This window comes from Neovison vison, chromosome 10 (assembly GCF_020171115.1).
Source record: "Neovison vison isolate M4711 chromosome 10, ASM_NN_V1, whole genome shotgun sequence".
Classification (NCBI taxonomy): domain Eukaryota; kingdom Metazoa; phylum Chordata; class Mammalia; order Carnivora; family Mustelidae; genus Neogale; species Neogale vison.
This window is the reverse complement of record NC_058100.1, coordinates 44,453,211-44,473,164: the sequence shown is the minus strand read 5'-3', so window position 1 is coordinate 44,473,164 and position 19,954 is coordinate 44,453,211. Positions and strand designations below refer to the sequence as shown.

The following is a 19,954-nucleotide window of genomic DNA, read 5'->3' as shown; positions in this document are numbered from 1 at the left end:
TCTTAACTGTGGAACATTCTACCTTAGAAAATAGCCATCTTTCATTAATAAGAAGTCTTAACAGTGGTCCATAAACAACCTACTCAGCTAAATGGATGGTTCCAGAGACAACAGTCCTACCAAATTTCATGCATGTGTCCATAGGTACCTTTTCCTAGGGAATGAGTGTGGAACTTTTATCAGCGTCATCAAAGAGCCCAGAGCCCAGTAAAGGTTAACAGGCCAGAGGCAGTCAATTAGAGGAACACTAACATTCAGGACAGTGCTGTATTGATGCTATATAACAAGCTGCCAGTTGCTAGCCCAGGGTCTGTTTTCACCTTCTTCCTTAGTAAAACAATCCCCAATTTCTAACTGTGGACATGGTAACCCAGAGGGAGAAAAAAACCAAACACTACATTCCCAGCTTGCCTTAGAGTTACATGTGGACATGGACTATGTTCTCACCAAAAACATATAAACAAAAGTTATATTGTAGCTTCCTAAAAATCTCTTTAAGAAATAGCCTTTTCTGATCACTGTGGAGGTGCCCTGCCTGGAGCTACCTTCAGATCTCACGCCATGAGAAAGAAATCGACTTTTATTTGGTTTTAAGGTTTATCACAAGAAACCAAACCTAATACCATTTTGCTAGTTGGTGTTTCTGTGTTCTGTTTTTCCATTATTTCCCAGTTCATATGTAACAATTCAATTTAACTCAATTCTCCCGATGATAATCTAAAATGATGTGCTAGCTTACCTATCAATAATATTATCTGGAAACAAACTTCCAAGCACCTATAGAGCAAATTTTCTGGACAACAATCTAAGTTATTCAGTCTTGGGAAAAATCCACTAGCCAAACAGGTTAAAATGACAACCAATGTCCATTATTCCTTTTCCTGTCTAAATAAGAAATTAAGTATACACTGGTATTTATGATTATAGTCCAATATGTTTGTCCTTTAAACACAATTTAATTCCAGTGCCTATGAATTAGTATTAATAATTTTGTGAACATATATAACCTCAGAACAAAAATCCAGAAAATGCTCAAAAAAATCATACTATGTTTCAACCCACAAAACCACCTGATACTATCTTCAAATGCATTAACTACTTGCCAAGAAATTTTAATGGAAAACTCACTAATATTTAATAACACCCTAAAAAGTCTCATTCAGTAGCTAAAACAAATACATATTAATTTGGGAGCGTCAATCCTAAATGTAATCAGTGATTCACCCCACTTCCCTATTAAGCTAGACTAAAATGCTTAAGCAATGAGTACATCAACTTCTAAAGAGAATAAAACACATCTTTATGCATTTCCATTCTACTAAACTTGGACAAGAGGAGAGGGATTAAAATATTTTTCAGAATAGAGCAAGTACAATAAAAAATAAAGGCTTTTGCAGTAAAAGGTTCAATTACACTGAATCCTATCATCAGAACAAACAGATGAAAGAACATGCTCACTTCTTTGTTCCTAAGATATTTCAGAATAACAACAACAAAAAAATGGGATTTGTAGCATAAACGAAACAGAAGCAGATGAATTTTAATCCAATAGCTACTAGCCTTAATAGAGTAAACAAAGCCATCTAATTTTAAATTTTAAAACAAAGTAGCAAGATTCAACAGTCATCCTAATTGTAGTCAACACCCTAGTAGCCACTATTCTCTAGTTGCTAGGCCTTTAGTAGCACCTAAACCTCACTCGAAAGCAGCAACAATGAGAAATCATAAACAGGAACTTCTTTATCACTACTTTAAATTTCCATTCACAGGGTCAGTGTTTATTTTCCCATGAACAGAGTAAAAATTATAGCTGACTTACAAAAGAAAATACAAACATTTTTCATAAGAAGATTTATTGTGTAGTATTACATAGTATATACTATATATAGTGTATATATATATATATATAGTACATAGTATACTATATTATTTGTATGTGTATATATTATATATAAGCCAGCCCCCACCCTCAGTGACCCAGCAATGCTTTATTAAAAGCTAGGGGAGGGGCGCCTGGGTGGCTCAGTGGGTTAAGCCTCTGCCTTCAGCTCAGGTCATGATCCCAGGTCCTGGGAATGAGCCCCACATCAGGCTCTGTGCTCAGCGTAGAGCCTGCTTCCCCCTCTCTCTCTGCCTGCCTCTCTGCCTACTTGTGATCTCTCTGTCAAATAAATAAATAAATAAATAAAAAGCTAGGGGAGAAAAAATTAAATTCAAGCATTCTAATTAAGCTGGTAAAGGCTCTGATTGATTAAGCCACCTTTGGGATATTCTTTTTTTTTTTTTTTTTTTTAATGTAGAATACCACCCAGATACCAGAGCTTACAACTTTTTTTAACATGCAAATGTCAATGATCAAAAACTGGCTATATGGAACAAAAAGCTGCCCTTGACCAGTAAGAAAACTAGCTAGAAAAGCCTGATGCTGTTTCTTAACTGAAGCAAAAATTCATTCAGAGTAAAAACAAAGAGAGGCCGAGGTTTCTGGGTGTGAATTCTTCCCAGTCAACAGCACCAAGAACATACCTCTAAATGAACAAGTTGGATTTACTGCTCCTTGCAACCAGGCAAAATGTACACTACTGGGAACCCTGGAGCATTTCACTAAGAGGGTGTGAGAATGGACTCACGGGATCTGGGCTTGTGTTAGGTACTTTCGGGAAAGGTTTAAAGAAATGGGGGCTTTGCCCTGGTTCAGATGCTATTAGGAAGTGGGGATAATTCTATGGGTTCTACAAATTCTATCTAATTCCATGATGCTACAATTTTAATAAATCTTATTATGAGGCAAGATGAATGAAAAGAGGCTAAGGCTGTGATTTACATGAAGCAGCAGCAGTCACTCACAGCTGCTGAGATGAAGATATGCTTGATCATCTTTGTGACTTCAACAACATTCATGTTTTTGTGCTCAGACAGGATTCCAGAGTGGTCTTGTGTCTTATACCTTTGTCTTGATCCAAGGACACAGAGTGGCCTTGTCTAATGCTCCTGTTCTGTGCAACTGCTTATGTTCAACAGGAGAACAACACAGCATAGACATGAAAGCAAGGCCAAACTCCAGGAAATACCAAGGTCGAAAGAAAAGGTATGCAAGGCCAGTTCTTTCTTAGCTATCAGGAACTGCTTTTCTCTTTCTCATAGGAAAGCAAAGTCTGATAACAGATCTAACAAAACAAACAAAACAATGATCTAATCCTGAGAAAGCAGACAGGTGAACAAAACTGTCTTATACCTTTAAAAATGTCATTGTCATGAAAGACAAAAAAAAAAATGCGTAAGGAATACTCAAGATTAACCTAGAGGCATGATCCTAGATCCAAAAACAAACAAACCTAAAAAGTAAATTTTTAGAACAAGAGGAAATATGAATATGGACGGCACATTTTATATTACTGTATCAAGGTTAAATTTCTTGAGTGTGATATGGAATTGTGATTATAGGGAAAAGACGAAGTGCAGGGGTGAAATGTCACAATATCTGCAACTTATTCTCAAATGGTTCAGAAAGAAAAAGAGAGATACGTGGAGAGTCATAAAAAATTCAGCAAACTGTTAATAATCAATGAACTTGGGCCAAAAGTATAAAAGTATTTACCACATTATTCTTTTGTGGGTTTTTTTGTAAACTTAAAAATTTTGCACATTAAAAAAAAAAAACTGGAAAAAAATAAGTTAGGTGCTCTACTGGTAAGATATAAAACTGAAGGGGAAAACAATGAACTCAGCCTAAAGGAGACAGAGAAAACCTCCTAGGAGAGGAGACATCTGAAAAGTCTGCAAGGCTAACAAGAAGTTCACAGCCGAACAGGGCAATGCTGAATTCAGAGACACAAGAATATGGTATGTTAGCGGTAACTGAGCAACAGAATATAGCTGACAGCAGCGGGTACGTGTCGAGCACTGAGCTAGACACACTAGAGTTGTAATCCACAGAACAGGAAGGTATTTTCCCTATCTCACCAATAAGAAAATAAACTAAGATGTTCATTCGTACAAGATCACATTGCTAGTAAATCAAGGATAGAGGATTTGGGCCTAAAGCCACAGGATTCCAAAAGGCATGTTCTTTATCACTATACCGCTAGACTAGTAGCTACATTTTTGCTGGTTGTATCAACTACAATAGGATTCGCTTTTGCTGCTGAGGTTCCCATACTAAAAATGTGAGAGCAGTTAAAAAGATAGATGCTTAACCAACAAGTCCCTCCACACAAGGACAGCTGCAGCCTGCAGGGTTCACTGCAGTTATCAAGTATTACAAATGGACTGTACCATTTACTAAGAGAGATAAACTGCTTACTTATCAAGATTAATAAGAAACTTTCACTCCATAATATGTAAGGATGTGGAGAAAAGTTGAAGATAATCCATTAGCAAGAGCAGTAATAGCTACAAATCTCAACCAATTTAGAAACCACTCCTTTTCACCCAGTGACAAGCTTCCTGTTTAAGAAGCTGGGCTGTGTATCTCTCCATATTAAAGTTAAAGATATATGGAAGCAATTAAGTTCCATAATACAGAAGGTATACAATAAAAAGTAAAACCATCCCTCCTCCTACATCCTGAAAAGGTACATATATTATACAAATGTGTGTAGGTATATCTTCACATAATAATATATCTCTGTTCAAACACAGATGTGAGCTTACTAAACATAGTGCTGTCCAACATTTGTTTTCATGTCTTAAAAATGTAGCTTGGATATCTTATCACACCAGTATATTTCAAAGAGCTAAAGAATTCTATTAATTGGGTAAATTATGGCATATCTGTGCAATACATAATGAGAAAATTCAGTTTCTGTTCCTTTTGCCTCTACTGAAAATGCTGCAAAGAACACCCATGCGTTATGCACATATCTGTGCACACATTTGTGTGTGCGTATTTATATGTTGGGCATGGTCCTACATGCTGAAGATATAGCCATCAGTAAGAATAAAGCAGTCTCTACTCACACAGTTGTGTTAAGGACTCAGAGAGAAAGGGAGAGAAAAAGACAGTTAAGTATGAGGGAGGTCTCTTACTTTTAGAATATAAAAGAACCCTTTTTGTGTGCATTTAGAAGGATGATTCTTAAAATTCCCCAGATTGGGGGCACCTAGGTGGCTCAGTTCGTTAAGCGTCTGCCTTCGGCTTAGGTTATCATTTCAGGGTCCTGGGACTGAGTCCCCCATCGGGCTCCCCACTCAGTGGGGGTATGTGTCTCACCCTCCCTCTGCTTCTCCCCACTGCCTCACACATACACTCTCTAATAAAGAAAATCTTAAAAAAAAAAAAAGAAAGAAAGAAAAATTGGGGTGCCTGGGTGGCTTAGTGGGTTAAAGCCTCTGCCTTTGGCTCAGGTCATGATCTCAGGGTCCTGGGATCCAGCCCCATGTGGGACTCTCTGCTCAGCAGGGAGCCTGCTTCCCCACCTCTCTCTCTGCCTGCCTCTCTCCTACTTGTGATCTGTCAAATAAATAAATAGAATCTTTAAAAAAAAAAAAAACTCCTCAGATTGGTGAATTTTAATTATTTGCATCTTCATAATTAAAATAGAATGTCAGGATGCCTGGGTGGCTCAGTTGGTTAAGCCACTGCCTGTGGCTCAGGTCATGTCCTAGGGTCCTAGGATCAAGTCCCACATCAGGCTCCTGCTCAGCAGAGAGCCTGCTTCTCTCTCTGCCTCTACCTGTTTGCACACTCTCTCTCTCTCTCTGACAAATAAATAAATAAAATCTTTAATAAATAAATAAATAAAATAAAATAGAATGTCACTACGATTAATATCCCAAGAGATAAAGAAATCATACAACTCAATACCAAAAAAAACACAAACAATCCAATTAAAACATGGGTAGAGAATCTGAATAAGCGTATTTCCAAGGAAGACATCCAGATGGCCAACAGACACATGAAAAGATGCTCAACATCACTATCAGGGAATTGCAAACCAAAACCACAATGAGATATCACCCCGCACCTGCCAAAATGGGTAGGCTCAAAAAGATAAGAAATACCAAGTGTTGGTGAGGACTTAGAGAAAAGGGAATCCTCCTGCAACTTCTGGTGTAAATGTAAATTGGTGCAGTCACTGTGGAAAAGAGAATGCGGGTTCTCCAAAACATCAAAAACAGAACTATCGTAAGATCCAGAAATTCCACTTCTAGGTATTAATCTGAAGAAAATGAAACAACTAATTCAAAAAGATAAATGCATCCCTATGTTTATTTCAATATTATTTACAATAGCCAAGATACGGAAGCCACCTAAGTGTCTATCAATAGATGAACTGATAAAGAAGACATGGTATATATACATATACACATACACACACACAATGGTATATCATTCAGTCATAAAAAAGAATGGAAACTGGCCATTTGTGACAACACGGATGGACCTAGAGGGTATTATGGTAAGTGAAATAAGTCAGAGAAAGACAAACACAGTACAATTTCACTTATATATGGAATCTAAAACACAAAACAAATGAACAGACAAAACAGAAACAGATTCATAAATACAGAGGTCAAAATGGTGGTTGCCAGAGGGGAGGGAGGTTGGGGTGAAGGGAATAAAGAGGTACAAATTTCCAGTTATAAAATAAGTAAGTCACAGGGATGTGAAGTATAACACAGAGAATACAGTCAATAATATTGTAATAACTTTGTACGGTGACAGACGGTAACTAGCTTCATTGTATTGATTTCATAATTTACATAAATGTTTAATCACTATGTTGTATGCCTGAAACTCCTATCATATTATATGTCAACTATACTTCAATTTAATCTTTAAAAAAAAGTAGAATGCCACAAAACTTAAAAACTTGACAGTAAGGATAAAGCACTTCCCTTTCAGAACGTCTAAATCATGATGCTCACTTCAGCTAAGTTTCTCAGAAGACAGAGGCTGAATCATCATACCCACAGTACCTATTTTTAAAATGTTTCTTGATTTAAGCATGCCTATAAAATTTCCAGATAATTACGGTTGGACTGGTATTAACCAAAGAGGACTCTATTAATAGCAGCAGAATCACGATCAGAAAAGGTACGCAGTTCAATGGCAAAAAATAAGTAAAATTATAATCAGAAAAAGCATCAAAGAAAAAAGGAAAGAACCATAGATACTGGGTAACAACAATGAACAGAAGGCACCAGAAATGTGACTAAGATGGAATGTCTGAGCTCAAAGGCCAAAGGAGGTAAAGATTTACAAGGGTTTGTGGATCCCTTAATGTTCCATAGGGGAACAAAATGAAGTGATGATATCTTCAAAACTAATGGTTCTATTGCTACTGACCTGCTGTCCATATTTCTCAACTGCTTCTCACCTAAGGAAATACAAATACTTTCTTTTGTAATTATGAACCAAAGAAACCTCTTGACGTTGCATATATTTCAAGACATCATTATATATCATAAATTGTTAATATTCAGTATTTGTTAAAATTAAAGAATTGTAGCAACAAGCTTTTGATGGCCACTTCATTCTGTCATAAATGCCACTGATATTACTATACTATTATGTACCTGTTTCTTGTCCCTAGATCTCAAGGCGTTGTGAAACATGCCAAATATCCTAAATAAAGGTATAAAGCTTAGGGAGTACAGCCTGAAGAAATCACTGTTCCATATAAACTACAAGCCAGTGGAGGATGGATATTTCAAATCATCCAAAAATCTTCCTCAATCAAAAAGAGCATCAGTAGGGTTCAGCCCAGAGACTAAATCCACATAGTAATTTGAACAAGGAAAGCTTAATATAAAGACCATTAAACAACTGTTAACTTATTAATTCTAAAGAATACCCCGAGTGTAAAAGAAAGTACCAAAGGAAGGAACAATCTAGAAGGGGGAACCCCTCCCCAAAAGTTGGGATTGGGATCTTCATGGAGAACTGTTTGTAGCCACTGAATGGGGAGAAGTTACTGGGTTCCCTAGGCCAGAGCTGGTCCACGGTTGCCAGGAAAGCAAGAAAGACCCCTCCAGAGTTCACATAGGACCAGACTGGCAAGCGAGCAACAAGAGAGATTCACAGTGCTGGGAGCCCACTCACAAGCAAGGTAACACAGGACTGGGGTACACAACTTTCTGGGGTAAAAGCAGGCCAAGGCTGGTAGGGAGATATGCAGAAGCAAAGAAGGCATCAGGAGCCTGCTCACCTATAGAGCAACGAGGTCTGGAATCTACAGTGTCCCCAGAGCACAGGAAACCACCTTCAGGGAGTCAGAGAGTCAGAAACCCACTCTCCACTAGGTCTGGGGTGCCTTGGTGTACACAGTCAAGAGGCTACCAAACTAGCAGGGGATGTAAACTTCTCAGTGGACTACATTTAGGTGTGTAGCTGAGGCAGAGGCCTCTGGCAAAAATGTAGTAGAACCAAAAAGAAAAACAAAATCCATAGCACACTGGAAGGAGGGAGAGAAGCCCCTTACCCTCCTCCAGTGCCTCTCCATCAGCCTCTACTCTGAATAGCATACTCACTGTAAAAGAAAAATATTTAAAGAGTCCAACCCATTAAAGCATTACAGAAAATGAAAGAAGAGACTTGAAACTAAGAGGCACTAAATGGATAACTGGTATCAGTTCTTAGAATTACCAATGTAAAAGCCCCAAGAATTCCAGGCCTATCCTAAAAGGCAAGAAATTCCCCAGAGTCAATGAGAAATATAGCTAGTATCAGAACATACTCTATAAAGCCATTTTACAAAAATCAACATGGCACAAAAACAGGTATTACTATAAGAATAAATAAATACCATAAAAGAAAAACTTTAAATTAGTGGCAATGCATAAAAAGTTAATGCATAATGAAGATGGTATCAATTTCACTGGGAAAAACATTTATTATTTAATAAATACCTCAGAACAGATATCTATCCATCTGAAAGACACAAAATGAAGTATCATCTAACATCTCATTCAAATATAAATTCCATGTGGATATTTTTTTCCCACGTGGATATTAAAAATAATTTTCTAAGCTCCAAAAATCATCTTACAAGCAAATGGAGGAATTGGGGAACATTTCTAATCAAGACCAGAAACCCAAAATCTTAGGGGGTGGAGGGGGCAGGAAGAGAACTGAACATACAAAAATTTGCTTGCCAAAAGCTATTACAAACAATTCTAAAATACGTCTCTGTAGTGTGTAGTGTATATAAAAGGATACATCATATACTGATGTATGTATGCAGATGTGTATGCGGATAGAAGAATGTATAATGTACACAAGGTACAGAAATGCATCATGTTTCCTAACACTAGCTGCTGAAAGAATGTTAGAAACAACTCCTACTGAGCCTACCTGCAGCCCAGAAGTGGTCTCTGTGGCAGCCAGGGTCCAGCCAGAGAATGGAACCCACGCATGAAGAATTGTTAACTGTCTGCACAGGACTAACTGCTCAGAGGCAAGAACAGAGACCTCTAAAGAATACCCTATGGCTGAAGGAGAGAAACAGAGGCAATAGTTGGAAGAGGCACCTCCCTCCCAAGACCACAGTTTACATCTCACTGTGGCTCCAGCAAACGGAACGTGAGAAGCGAGTGCAGTTACCCCAGCGAGAGCTGTTCTACAGTAGGAAGGGCCAAAGCTGACGGACGAGAACCTGCAGGCCGGGACTGACAAGCAGGAAGCTCTCTGCCGTGGTGCCAGCACGCCAAGAGTGGAAGGCAGGGAGCTGCAGACAGGAACTCACAACACAGTCCGCTAAAGGGCCACGTAACCCCAAACACCACTGGAGGTACAGAGCAACAGCAGCAGGGTACTAACTAGGAAGCTCCGGGCCTCAGTGCTGTTAAATTTTGTGAAGCCATAAATCTAACAGCTGTCATAACATAGCCAGAGCCACCACCCCAAAATATCTGTATCTGGCCTGGCTGGGTGCCTCAAATCATAACCACTTTACGTTATAAGAAAGGTATCAGAAAAAACGCACAAGAGGCACCTGGGTGGCTCAGTGGGTTAAAGCCGCTGCCTTCGGCTCAGGTCATGATCTCAGAGTCCTGGGATCGAGCCCCACATCAGGCTCTCTGCTCAGCAGGGACCCTGCTTCCCTCTCTCTCTCTGCCTGCCTCTCTCCCTACTTGTGATCTCTCTCTCTATCAAATAAATAAACAAAATCTTAAAAAAAAAAAAATACACCAAGTATAAGCTTTTAAAAATCCCCAAATTTCAGAACTATAAGAATAACTCAGTATCATTTCTTCTTGTGCTCCTACATGGTTTTGGTTTTTTTTTAATTTGCTTGACTGGCTGGCATTGAAGATGGTGTGCAGCTGTTTCATAGGAGGGAAGAGTAAATGAATGCAGAGCTAACGCGCCTACACCGGGAACATGAAGAAACAACTTCAAGGGCTTGCTGCCTGACCTGAGCCATCTTAATAAGGGCTTCTGACATCACCGTACAGATAGGGTTTACTCCATACACACAATTAGCCAATCATCACTGTTTAAAATCACAATTTCAAAATAATCACTTACCAAACACTATTCCTTTGGCAAATGGAGGAAACAATTCTGAATGTCGGAATAAGTTTTTGTGAATCTGCCATAGTTCTTTGTGTAGTTTCTTAAAGTCACTGTATCTCTTCCATACGATTATCTAAAGAAAAAGAAAAATCAAATGTGTCTCTCACAGTGAAACTATGTAGGCTCAGATATCTGAACAACAAAAAGTCTTTTCAGGAAAGTGCCCCAAAATTGTCATGCAAAGGCAAACAAATATATGTTCTAACCAATCTGGTTAACTGGCTAAGATTAAATAATAGTATTTGATTTATAAAGCAGCAACTCTTTCTCTAGCTTTTCTGCCTTGGTTTTTAAATTTCATTTTACACAAGTAGCATTTTCTTGGAAAAATATTCAACCTGGTACAAAGAGGGTCTATACCACCTAAAATGTCACTTAACCTCTTCAAAAATCAATTACTATTGGCCAGGAAATGAGCTAGATATCAAAATACATATACGCTCTCAAAAACAGCATGTTTATAAACACAAAATAGACAACTTTTTTTTTTTTTTGAGAGAAAAAGAAAGAGTGCACACACAAGCCCAGGGGTGGGGGCCACACAGAGGGCGAGGGAGAGAAAGAAAGAGAATCTCAAGCAAGCTCCACACTCAGCACAGAGCCCAAAGCAGAGCTCAATCTCACAACCCTGAGACCATGACCCAATCTGAAATCAAGACAGTCTGACACTTAACCGACTGAGCCATCAAGCCACCCCTAATATACACAATTTTTGGAAAAGATTTATTTATTTAATGACAGAGAGAGATCACACATGTGGGTTGGGAGTTGCGGGAAGAGGAAGAGAGAGAATGTCAGACAAACCATGCTGAGCACAGAGCCCAACATGGGATCTGATCTCACAACCCTGAGATCACGACCTGGGCCGAAATCAAGAGTAGGATGCTTAATCCGCTGAGCCACCCAGGTGCCCCTAAACAATTTTTAAACATAAAGTACCTACACAGCCTAAAAGGATAAACTAAATAACACTGAAGAAGACATGGCTGGGCAGCAAGTAATTAACCTTAACTTTTACATTTCATAAATCTTATTTCACAAACCTCAGTTTAAAGTAGTAATAAGGATTTCCGAAGGCAAGATGAATCCTGAACAGAATACCATTAAAACTAGTATATTTCAAAACAGAAAATCAGTCATCTAGATTACATATCACAAAAAAGTTTACCTCCATTAATCTGAATTACTGTTTAACCTTATTCAGATTAAATTGGGGGGAAAAAACTTTATAAAGAAAACAGATTTGACATATGACTTTGATATCACTGATTTTCACTGATTCAGTCTCCACTAAATAGGATATAACTGAGTTTTAAATTCCATTACCTGATATATTAAGGTCTTTGCTTCTTTAAAAAAAAAAAAACTAATTACCTCACACTTCTAACACACAACAGAACATAATGCTAATAATAAGCAAATCTTAGGCTAAGCAGGTAATCAAGTGAGATTTAAGAGACTCGTGTCAAAAAATTTATTCTCTGGATATAGGAAATTCTTCACTAAACTTTACCATATACACCAAAAATTCTACCATGATGAGCTTCTTATTTTTACTATAATTATAATCCTAGAAAACAAGTCAGATTATAATATGAATTAATTTAAACTGCCTCCTTCTAAGGCTTCCTTTTATTCATTCACTCAACAACAAAAATAGTCACCAAAACAAGTATTTTCATGTCCCTACTCTGTGCCAGGCTCTGTGTTAGCACAGAGGATGAAGAAACAAGAAACACAGACCCAGTCTAAGTGGGCAGGACAAGCCAACACAGTAACTGTATCACAAGACGGTGTGACAAATGTGGACAAGGGAAGCCCAGGAGTGTTAAGAAAGGAGCACCTACGGAAGGTGTTATCTTAAGTAAATCTACTGAAGGCAAGTCATGATCAGAGCAACAAAAATAAAGAGAGAGAGGGGACTGGGGATGAAGTTTTTAAAAGGAGAGTGAGATGCCAAATATAATCACTAGAATTGGGGCTTTTGCAACTGGATAAATAGTGGTGCCATTCTCTAAGGTGAAGAAAAGGAGACAGGGAACTTTTAAGGTAAGAACAAAGTTCAATTTTAGACATATTTGGCACAGGTTTGGGGTTCAAGAGAGCGAACTAAGCAAGATGTATTCATTTGCTAACTACCAGCAAAGGTGGCAATCACTCAGGAAGGCTTTTCTCAGCATTTATAACAGGATGAGGACTCTAAGGACAAAATAATGGGGAACTCTAACATTGAGAAATCAGCCAGAAGTAAGGAAGAGGAAACCAAGTGCAAAGTAGGTGTTTAAAAAGCTTGGTTGTGCCACGAGACAGACCACTTGGATGGAAGAAAAGATTTAATTTTAAAATAAGTGAAAAAAATAAAATAAAATAAAATGTAAGTGAATGAGGCAAAAGGTAATAGTAAAGAACCAACAGCTCTAGTAAAAGAGCAAGAGGAACCAATAACTAAGACAGCCAAACCAATACCTAAAAAGTAAATGGTCTCAGGACAGTGAGATTACAAGAGATTACAAGTGGTTTTAATTTTCATATTTTTTGCTTCTCTGTAATTTCTAATTTTGATACATGAAAATAATTCTGTCACAGGAGAAAAAAACAGTGCTATTTTTATATTTTTAAAATAGATCAAATTGTGGTGGTACCATGCTGCCAAAGGCTTAAGGAAGAAATGGGTGATGAGCTTGCGAAAGTAACCTTACATAAATGCCATCCTTAAAGCCATTATAAACTAGAAACGAGAGCTATGCAAAAGACTAGTCCATGGAAACAAATCTGCAGATAAAATTCCTATTCTAGTTGGGGTCATTTTTAAGTAAAGGCATTTACTTCAGGGACAGAACTTAATAACTTAATCACAATAATGATAATAACAACACAGTCTATAAACTAGCATACAGTCTTTCAGAGTAAGAATAGAGCCTCCAAGGTGAGACTCCTTTTTCATCGTGCCTAATTTATTCACTCACATCCTTCTTCTTCTCAACACTGGAACTATAGAGCCAAAATAACCAACAGCAAATATAAACCCTCAAGAAATGCAGAAAACCAACACATCACAAAATGTCACCACCTACTGCCTCCTTTTCTTCATACTCCTTTTAACCGTGGACATTTCTAGAAATCTTCAAAATGGAAAAGTGAGCAAAAGCACATTTCTATTACGTTAGCAGTATTGATGTTTATAACTGGACTACACAAAGTCCCAAAAAATGCACGCAAAAATTATTTTCTCTAGTAATTCCTTCCTACTAGAAAAAAAAAACCTGTGTAACAACTACTGTTCTATGAACCAACTCCTACAAAAATTTCTTAAACTCATTAAAGTTACTTTGCATAAAATTCCTCAATTAAATATTAATTCAGTGACTGTCCTATATATACTATGAATTTAGTAAAAGCTTAACTTTCATTAAATACATTCCCTTAAATAATTTTTACACAAAATAAATATTTACCTTTCAGATAATTTCACTTAATGATAGCAAAAAACTGTAGATCCTATGAACTAAACCACTCAGTTTGTCCTCTCACACAGTATTCTAAAGTTGCCGCATCATCTTTTCTTGCAACCGGCATCACTACCATATTTGCTTTCAGATTTGCTTTCTCCCCTTTCCAAGAGCCTTTTCTTTCCCTTGACACATTTTAAATATTCTCAAATGGTTTTTATCAAACTATTTCATTTATGAAATGACTTAACAGATTTCTGACGTGATACATAAAAAGTTCTATTTCAGTTCTTCTTCTCCCAAATTTCACCAGTGATATCTACTACCTATAGAGAAACAGAAGTATAGGTTACGTTTTGAAAAAGGTACGAGAGGAAGGGCACAATATTTCTAGTTCTTTCTTTAACCTTCTGCAGGTGTTCATGCTTTAGACAAACTACTAAACCAGAGGCCACTTTAACTGTTGCTGTCCCCCTCAGAGTTTTCCATGCTGTTCTTTTTTTTTTTTTTTTTAAGATTTTATTTATTTATTTGACAGAGAGAGAGAGAGAGAGAGAGACAGCACAAGCAGGGGGAGCAGCAGAGGAAGAGGGAGAAGCAGGCTCTCCGCTAAGCAGGGAGCCCTATATGGGGCATGATTCCCAGGACCCTGAGATCATGACCTGAGCCGAAGTCAGATGCTTAACCGAATGAGCCAACCAGGTACCCCACCCCATGCTGCTCTTAATAAATAAAAATTTAGAGGGAATTTTTGAAGGGTAAAATTTTGTAAAAGAAATCTATCCTGGATAATTTTAAATTATTTCCTCCATGTGAATAGGTCAGCACTCTTAGAAAGAAAACACTGCTACCTGGCAGGATGTGCCAAGGTGTGTGAACACATTTCTAAAAGAAAACCAACAATACATCTCCAGTTTTATAAGGATAGCATATTATTAGCCCTATATTTAGTTAGACTAACAGGACATCTTCTAATCCTCAATAGCTCTTGGGAAGCCTGACTAAATTCTAAAGCAGTACCTACATGAGTCCCTTAATAGGAGAGAAAGTGAAAGGAAAGGAAATGGAAACAAACTCTAGGTAGCAAATTTCTCTCCTAAATGAGAATTCCAACATTTGAAATACATGAGAAGCCAGAGTGTTACAATTTCAAGGTTATTTTATATTTCAAGAAGCTGGCAAGACAGAAGACATTTTTAAAAATTTTTATACCATTTCTAACAAAGAACCATGCAATCATCTAACTAAAGGACACTTACAAGAGTTTTCTGATGAATGGCTCACCAACAGTTGTTATTATAAAAGAGTTTTCCCCAAAAAAGGATTAAGGAAATGGCAGAGAGTATGTTCATGGATAAGTTGGTTCAGGATTCTCCCTGGAAAATGGGAACATCAAGCTACAGACTACAGCATAGCAATCAGACAATGTATTCAAAGGAAACACAACCCATCTTTAATTTTAAGAGTTGTAAATTTTCAAAAGCAGAACAGCCTGTGCTGACTATTAATTCAACATAATTAGAAGAACTCTAAAGAAAGTCCATACTAGCCAACTGACACTTAAGTAGAGAGAGTACTTAATACAATGGTGCAAATTACTTTCATTTCCATTTTGGAAGGATACAAATATAGAAATACATATATCTTTTTCTTCCCAAATAACTGTATTACAATATCGTCTTCCTGGTTATTGAAAGGGGAAAGTGAGATATCATAAAAACCGCTAAGAAAAATAATATGAAATCTTTTAAAACTGTGTTTTATTGAACTCAAAACAAATACTGGATCAAGTATAGCAAGAAATGCTAATGTATAAAAGTTCAAATATTGTCTAAACCTGATGCCATACACTCAAACCAACCAGTACCAAACAATCCATTTAAATGTACGAATCAAGCCAGGTTTGTTAAGTAAGGAGTAGTGGGGCTTGTTAGAAAATAAATACTCCATCTAAAGACATTAACATTCAAATGGGGGAAAAAAAACTGTTGCAGAATAAAGACTGCCAATTTATAATATCTTGTTTAAACACTTTGGTAAGAAAAAAAAAATCCCCAACATATGTCCTTCTAACACGGTGTAAATGAACAGGGACCAAAATGAAGTAAATCAAAAAAACAAGCAAGTTTATTGTTGTTACAACAAGCAAGCTATCGTAGCTATCCTTACTGGATAAGGATTCCTAAAGGTACATAACAAACACAAAGTAATTACAAATAAATAATTCCATAGTTTTAAGCAAAAACACACAAGCTGGTATAATTTTAGAGAGAAAGAGTTGTAGCAAAACAACTACAAATTTAAAAAAGAAACACTATAGCCAATATCTATACCCAAAGCAGTTTTCCAAGGTGTCAACATGTCAACTCAATATGAAAGTGAAGGTATACAGGGCCCCATAATTTATTATGATCTTTAAAATTATTATTAGTTACCAAATGCTCTTTCCTTTTTATTAAAGTTACCATGATTTTGAAATAGATAAGAGCTCTTAATACTAAAATCCTACGAATGTTAGTTATCAGAAACACTATCACGTTATTAAATAGCACTATAATTCCTTAAATCCTTCCTTGTATAACTTAACACCTATTAAGCTTAACCCGTACTTAATAGATCTGAAAAAGCAACTTCAGCTGCTGTTTTGTAAGCTAAAGATAATCTCTAGGCAAACACATAAATATGAAGACAGACATACCAACAATTCTGTTTCGTCAACAAAGCATTTAATTAAATTTTTGTCAAATATATAAAATAAAATTTTCATATGTATAAATGTGTTACCTCCTGGACATCCTCTGGATTTCTTCGTGAAACAACCTAAAACAAAACATACACAGAAATATCTTATTATTACCAAAATTTAAAATTCTACATTTGTATAATTAATTTCAACAGTATCTGACTGAGAAATGAATTTGTTTAAAGGAAAATAAATGCTGTATTATATCACTTACAGAGAGTTCAGCTATATAATAACTCACCAACTGAAACACATGCTAAAAAATTAAGGAAAAAGCAGCTAAAAAAAGAGCCCACACACTAAAGTTCGTGCATTACATTCCTAGGAGAATGCCCTGGCTTCCCTCTTACCTGACACAATTCTAACAAGCTCGTCTACCCCCTTCCCAGGCTACATATAAGGTAGAAGAAAAAAAGCAGCTATACCCAAAGTATGAAAGGGATGATTCCATATTATTTCTTACAACTGTACATAAATCTACAATTCACTCAATAAAAATTCCAATTTTGTAAAAAGCAGCCACAATGCTCGGACACACCAACAACCAACCGAGCCACCCAGGCACCCCAGAAATAACTGATTTGATTATGATTTGTCATTTACAGTCTCAATGGCTCACGGAGTTCTATGTGACGCTGCTACAGTGGTGAGTAGGACAAAGCCCCTGCAATCGCACCTTCACGGACCTCACAGTCTAGTGGGTAGCGGTCAAGGTGAGGAAGAAATGCAAAGTGGAGGAGGAGGGCTGTATTTCCCAAACTTATTTTAGTATCTCCGAGAACACTGATGTGCTACGTAATGCGTCAGGAAGCACTTCATACTAGACCTTTCCCTGACACTGGATGCTCACTGTCCAGAACACACTGTCATCCCGAACCCATCAAGAAAGGGGTGCCCAGGGTGCCTGGGTGGCTCAGTTGGTTGAGGACTGCCTTCAGCTCAGGTCATGATCCCGGAGTCCCAGGATCGAGTCCTGCATCAGGATCCCAGCTCCATGGCGAGTCTGCTTCTCCCGCTGACCTTCTCCCCTCTCACGCTCTCTCTCACTGTCCCTCTCTCTCAAATAAATAAATAAAATCTTCAAAAAAAAGAAGAAAAAAGAAAGGGGCACCCGGGTTGCTCAGTTGTTAAGCAGCTGCCTTCAGCCCAGGTCTTGATCCCAGGGTCCTAGGACTGAACCCCGCATCGGGATCCCTGCTCTGTGGGAAGCCTGCTTCTCCCTCGCCCACTCCTCTGCTTGTGTTCCCTCTCCCGTTGTGTCCCTCTCTGTCAAGTAAATAAATAAAATCTTGGGGAAAAAAAAACAGCTGAGTGATTTAAGACTTTTAATGTTTTCATGATAAATTATTCACAGTATAGAAAATATGGAAAACCAAAATTTAAGTATTCTTAAACTACCTAAGCAAAGGTCTTTAAGTTTCCAAGAACTTCTCCTCACCCTCAAATACTTCTCATGTAAAGGGACAGAGGATTTTACTCAGGCGGAGTTCAGAAAATTAAATCAAAACCTACTTGCCAAGTATTAACTATCCCTTTCCCCAAGAGCATAAGCAAATCTTAGTGAAAACCATGCCTGGGAAGTCTAGGACTACACTTTCCGGACTCTCCTCTTTCCTCCTTGGTTCTTTTGCTTCTCTTCTGCAGGTTCCTCCTCCTCCTTCTATACCCCAACAATCTGTGAGCATTCCAAGAATCAGTCCTAGACTCTGTTTCTTAGTCTCCTTTTCAGAATTAAGAAAGAAAGTCTATACTGGTGCTAATACTGTTCAAGGTACTGTGCTAGGCATGGAAGAGAAAAAAAGCTTGACTTTGTACATTTATATTTACAAAGCATTTTATTAATGATTCATTTTATCCCCTCAACAACCTATGAGCTAGGCAGGAGTGGTTATTATAGTCTCCCTTTTACCAATGAGGAAACAAGCGCCAGAGACGTGCATAAGGTCACATGACTTTAGATTTGTAATTAGAACTTGGATTTCTTTTTTTTTTTAAGATTTTTATTTATTTATTTGACAGAGAGAGAGAGATCACAAGTAGGCAGAGAGGCAGGCAGAGAGAAAGGGGGAAGCAGGCTCCCTGCTGTGCAGAGTCCGATGTGGGGCTTGATCCCAGGACCCTGAGTTCATGACCTGAGCCGAAGGCAGAGCGTTTAACCCACTGAGCCCCCCAGGCACCCCTAGAACTTGGATTTCTGACTCGTGGCCCAGTGCTCTTTCCAATATACTGTACTGCATCCCTCAAATTACCTGTCATATTTTCAGAAATAATTAAGTTTACTTACTTGCACAAACCCTGCCACCCTCAGGTTTTATTTATTCTTTGACTTACTCGTTCAAGAAATAGGTGTGCCTACTCCAATTCTAGATACTGAACTGTAACAGAGAATACACTGGATCGGATTTCTACATCACTATATTATAAAAATATAATCACCTGGCAAATACATTAGCAAGTTCAATCACTTGGCACCCCTCTATAAGAGATTCCGTATTCCCAATTATATAATCTTATTTAAATAGCTAAGAATGTGTCCCCTGAGATGGAAATCAAAAACACAAAAGGGTGAGTTAGGATAAGACAAATTGAGCCCAAATGTCCTACTCCTTCTAACTATGTAATTCTCTTCAGCAGGAATATAAATTGGTGAAAAATAAGAATATCAATCAGAAATCTGAAGAAAGAATAGGATCATAATAAAAATGAACAAATTGAGCCCTCAGACCCAGATTTTGATAACTCATAAAGCTTTATTAGCAATTATTTCAACAAGTAACATCAACTCTTAAAAAAAAAATCTAAACTAAATTCCCTCTGATATAGGAATTAGTAGCATTTAGTAACATTTTTTCGGGGTGAATTTCAGTATTTTGTCATAAAATTCATCCAATAAATGCCAGAAAAAAAATGGAACTTAAAGCAGTGCTTTCTTTTGTTTAAATTTCATAAATTTCCACTTATAAGCATTACCTATCACCTATACATGTACCGTACAGCCTCTTGGTATGAAGAATTGTATCACCAGGTCATCTTCAAAATTGTTACCTAAAGCAGAGCTTCACAAACCATGCAGTACGGAATATCAATATTCTTTAAAATCAGTGCTCTCAAAGGAAGGGCTTAATGATCAATTCAGTAGAGATATTTTTTAGAGCAGAATTTCTCAAAGTCTTTAATACATTATCATGCATAGCATATCTTCAAAAGGAAAATATGTCGTATGTATCCAGTCAACTTTTT

General features: G+C 37.4%; 1 protein-coding gene across 4 annotated transcripts in view; it reads right to left on the bottom strand.

Moving 5' to 3' along the window:
- RPS6KC1 (ribosomal protein S6 kinase C1) overlaps positions 1-19,954 on the bottom strand; it is a 230,080-nt gene that overhangs the window by 200,228 nt on the left and 9,898 nt on the right. For all 4 annotated transcript variants that reach the window (XM_044267182.1, XM_044267183.1, XM_044267184.1 and 1 more), the window contains exons 2-3: positions 16,756-16,791; positions 10,475-10,595 (exon numbers count right to left, since the gene is read on the bottom strand). In XM_044267182.1, coding sequence (XP_044123117.1) covers positions 10,475-10,595; positions 16,756-16,791 — 157 coding nt within the window. The remainder of the gene's footprint in view (positions 1-10,474; positions 10,596-16,755; positions 16,792-19,954) is intronic.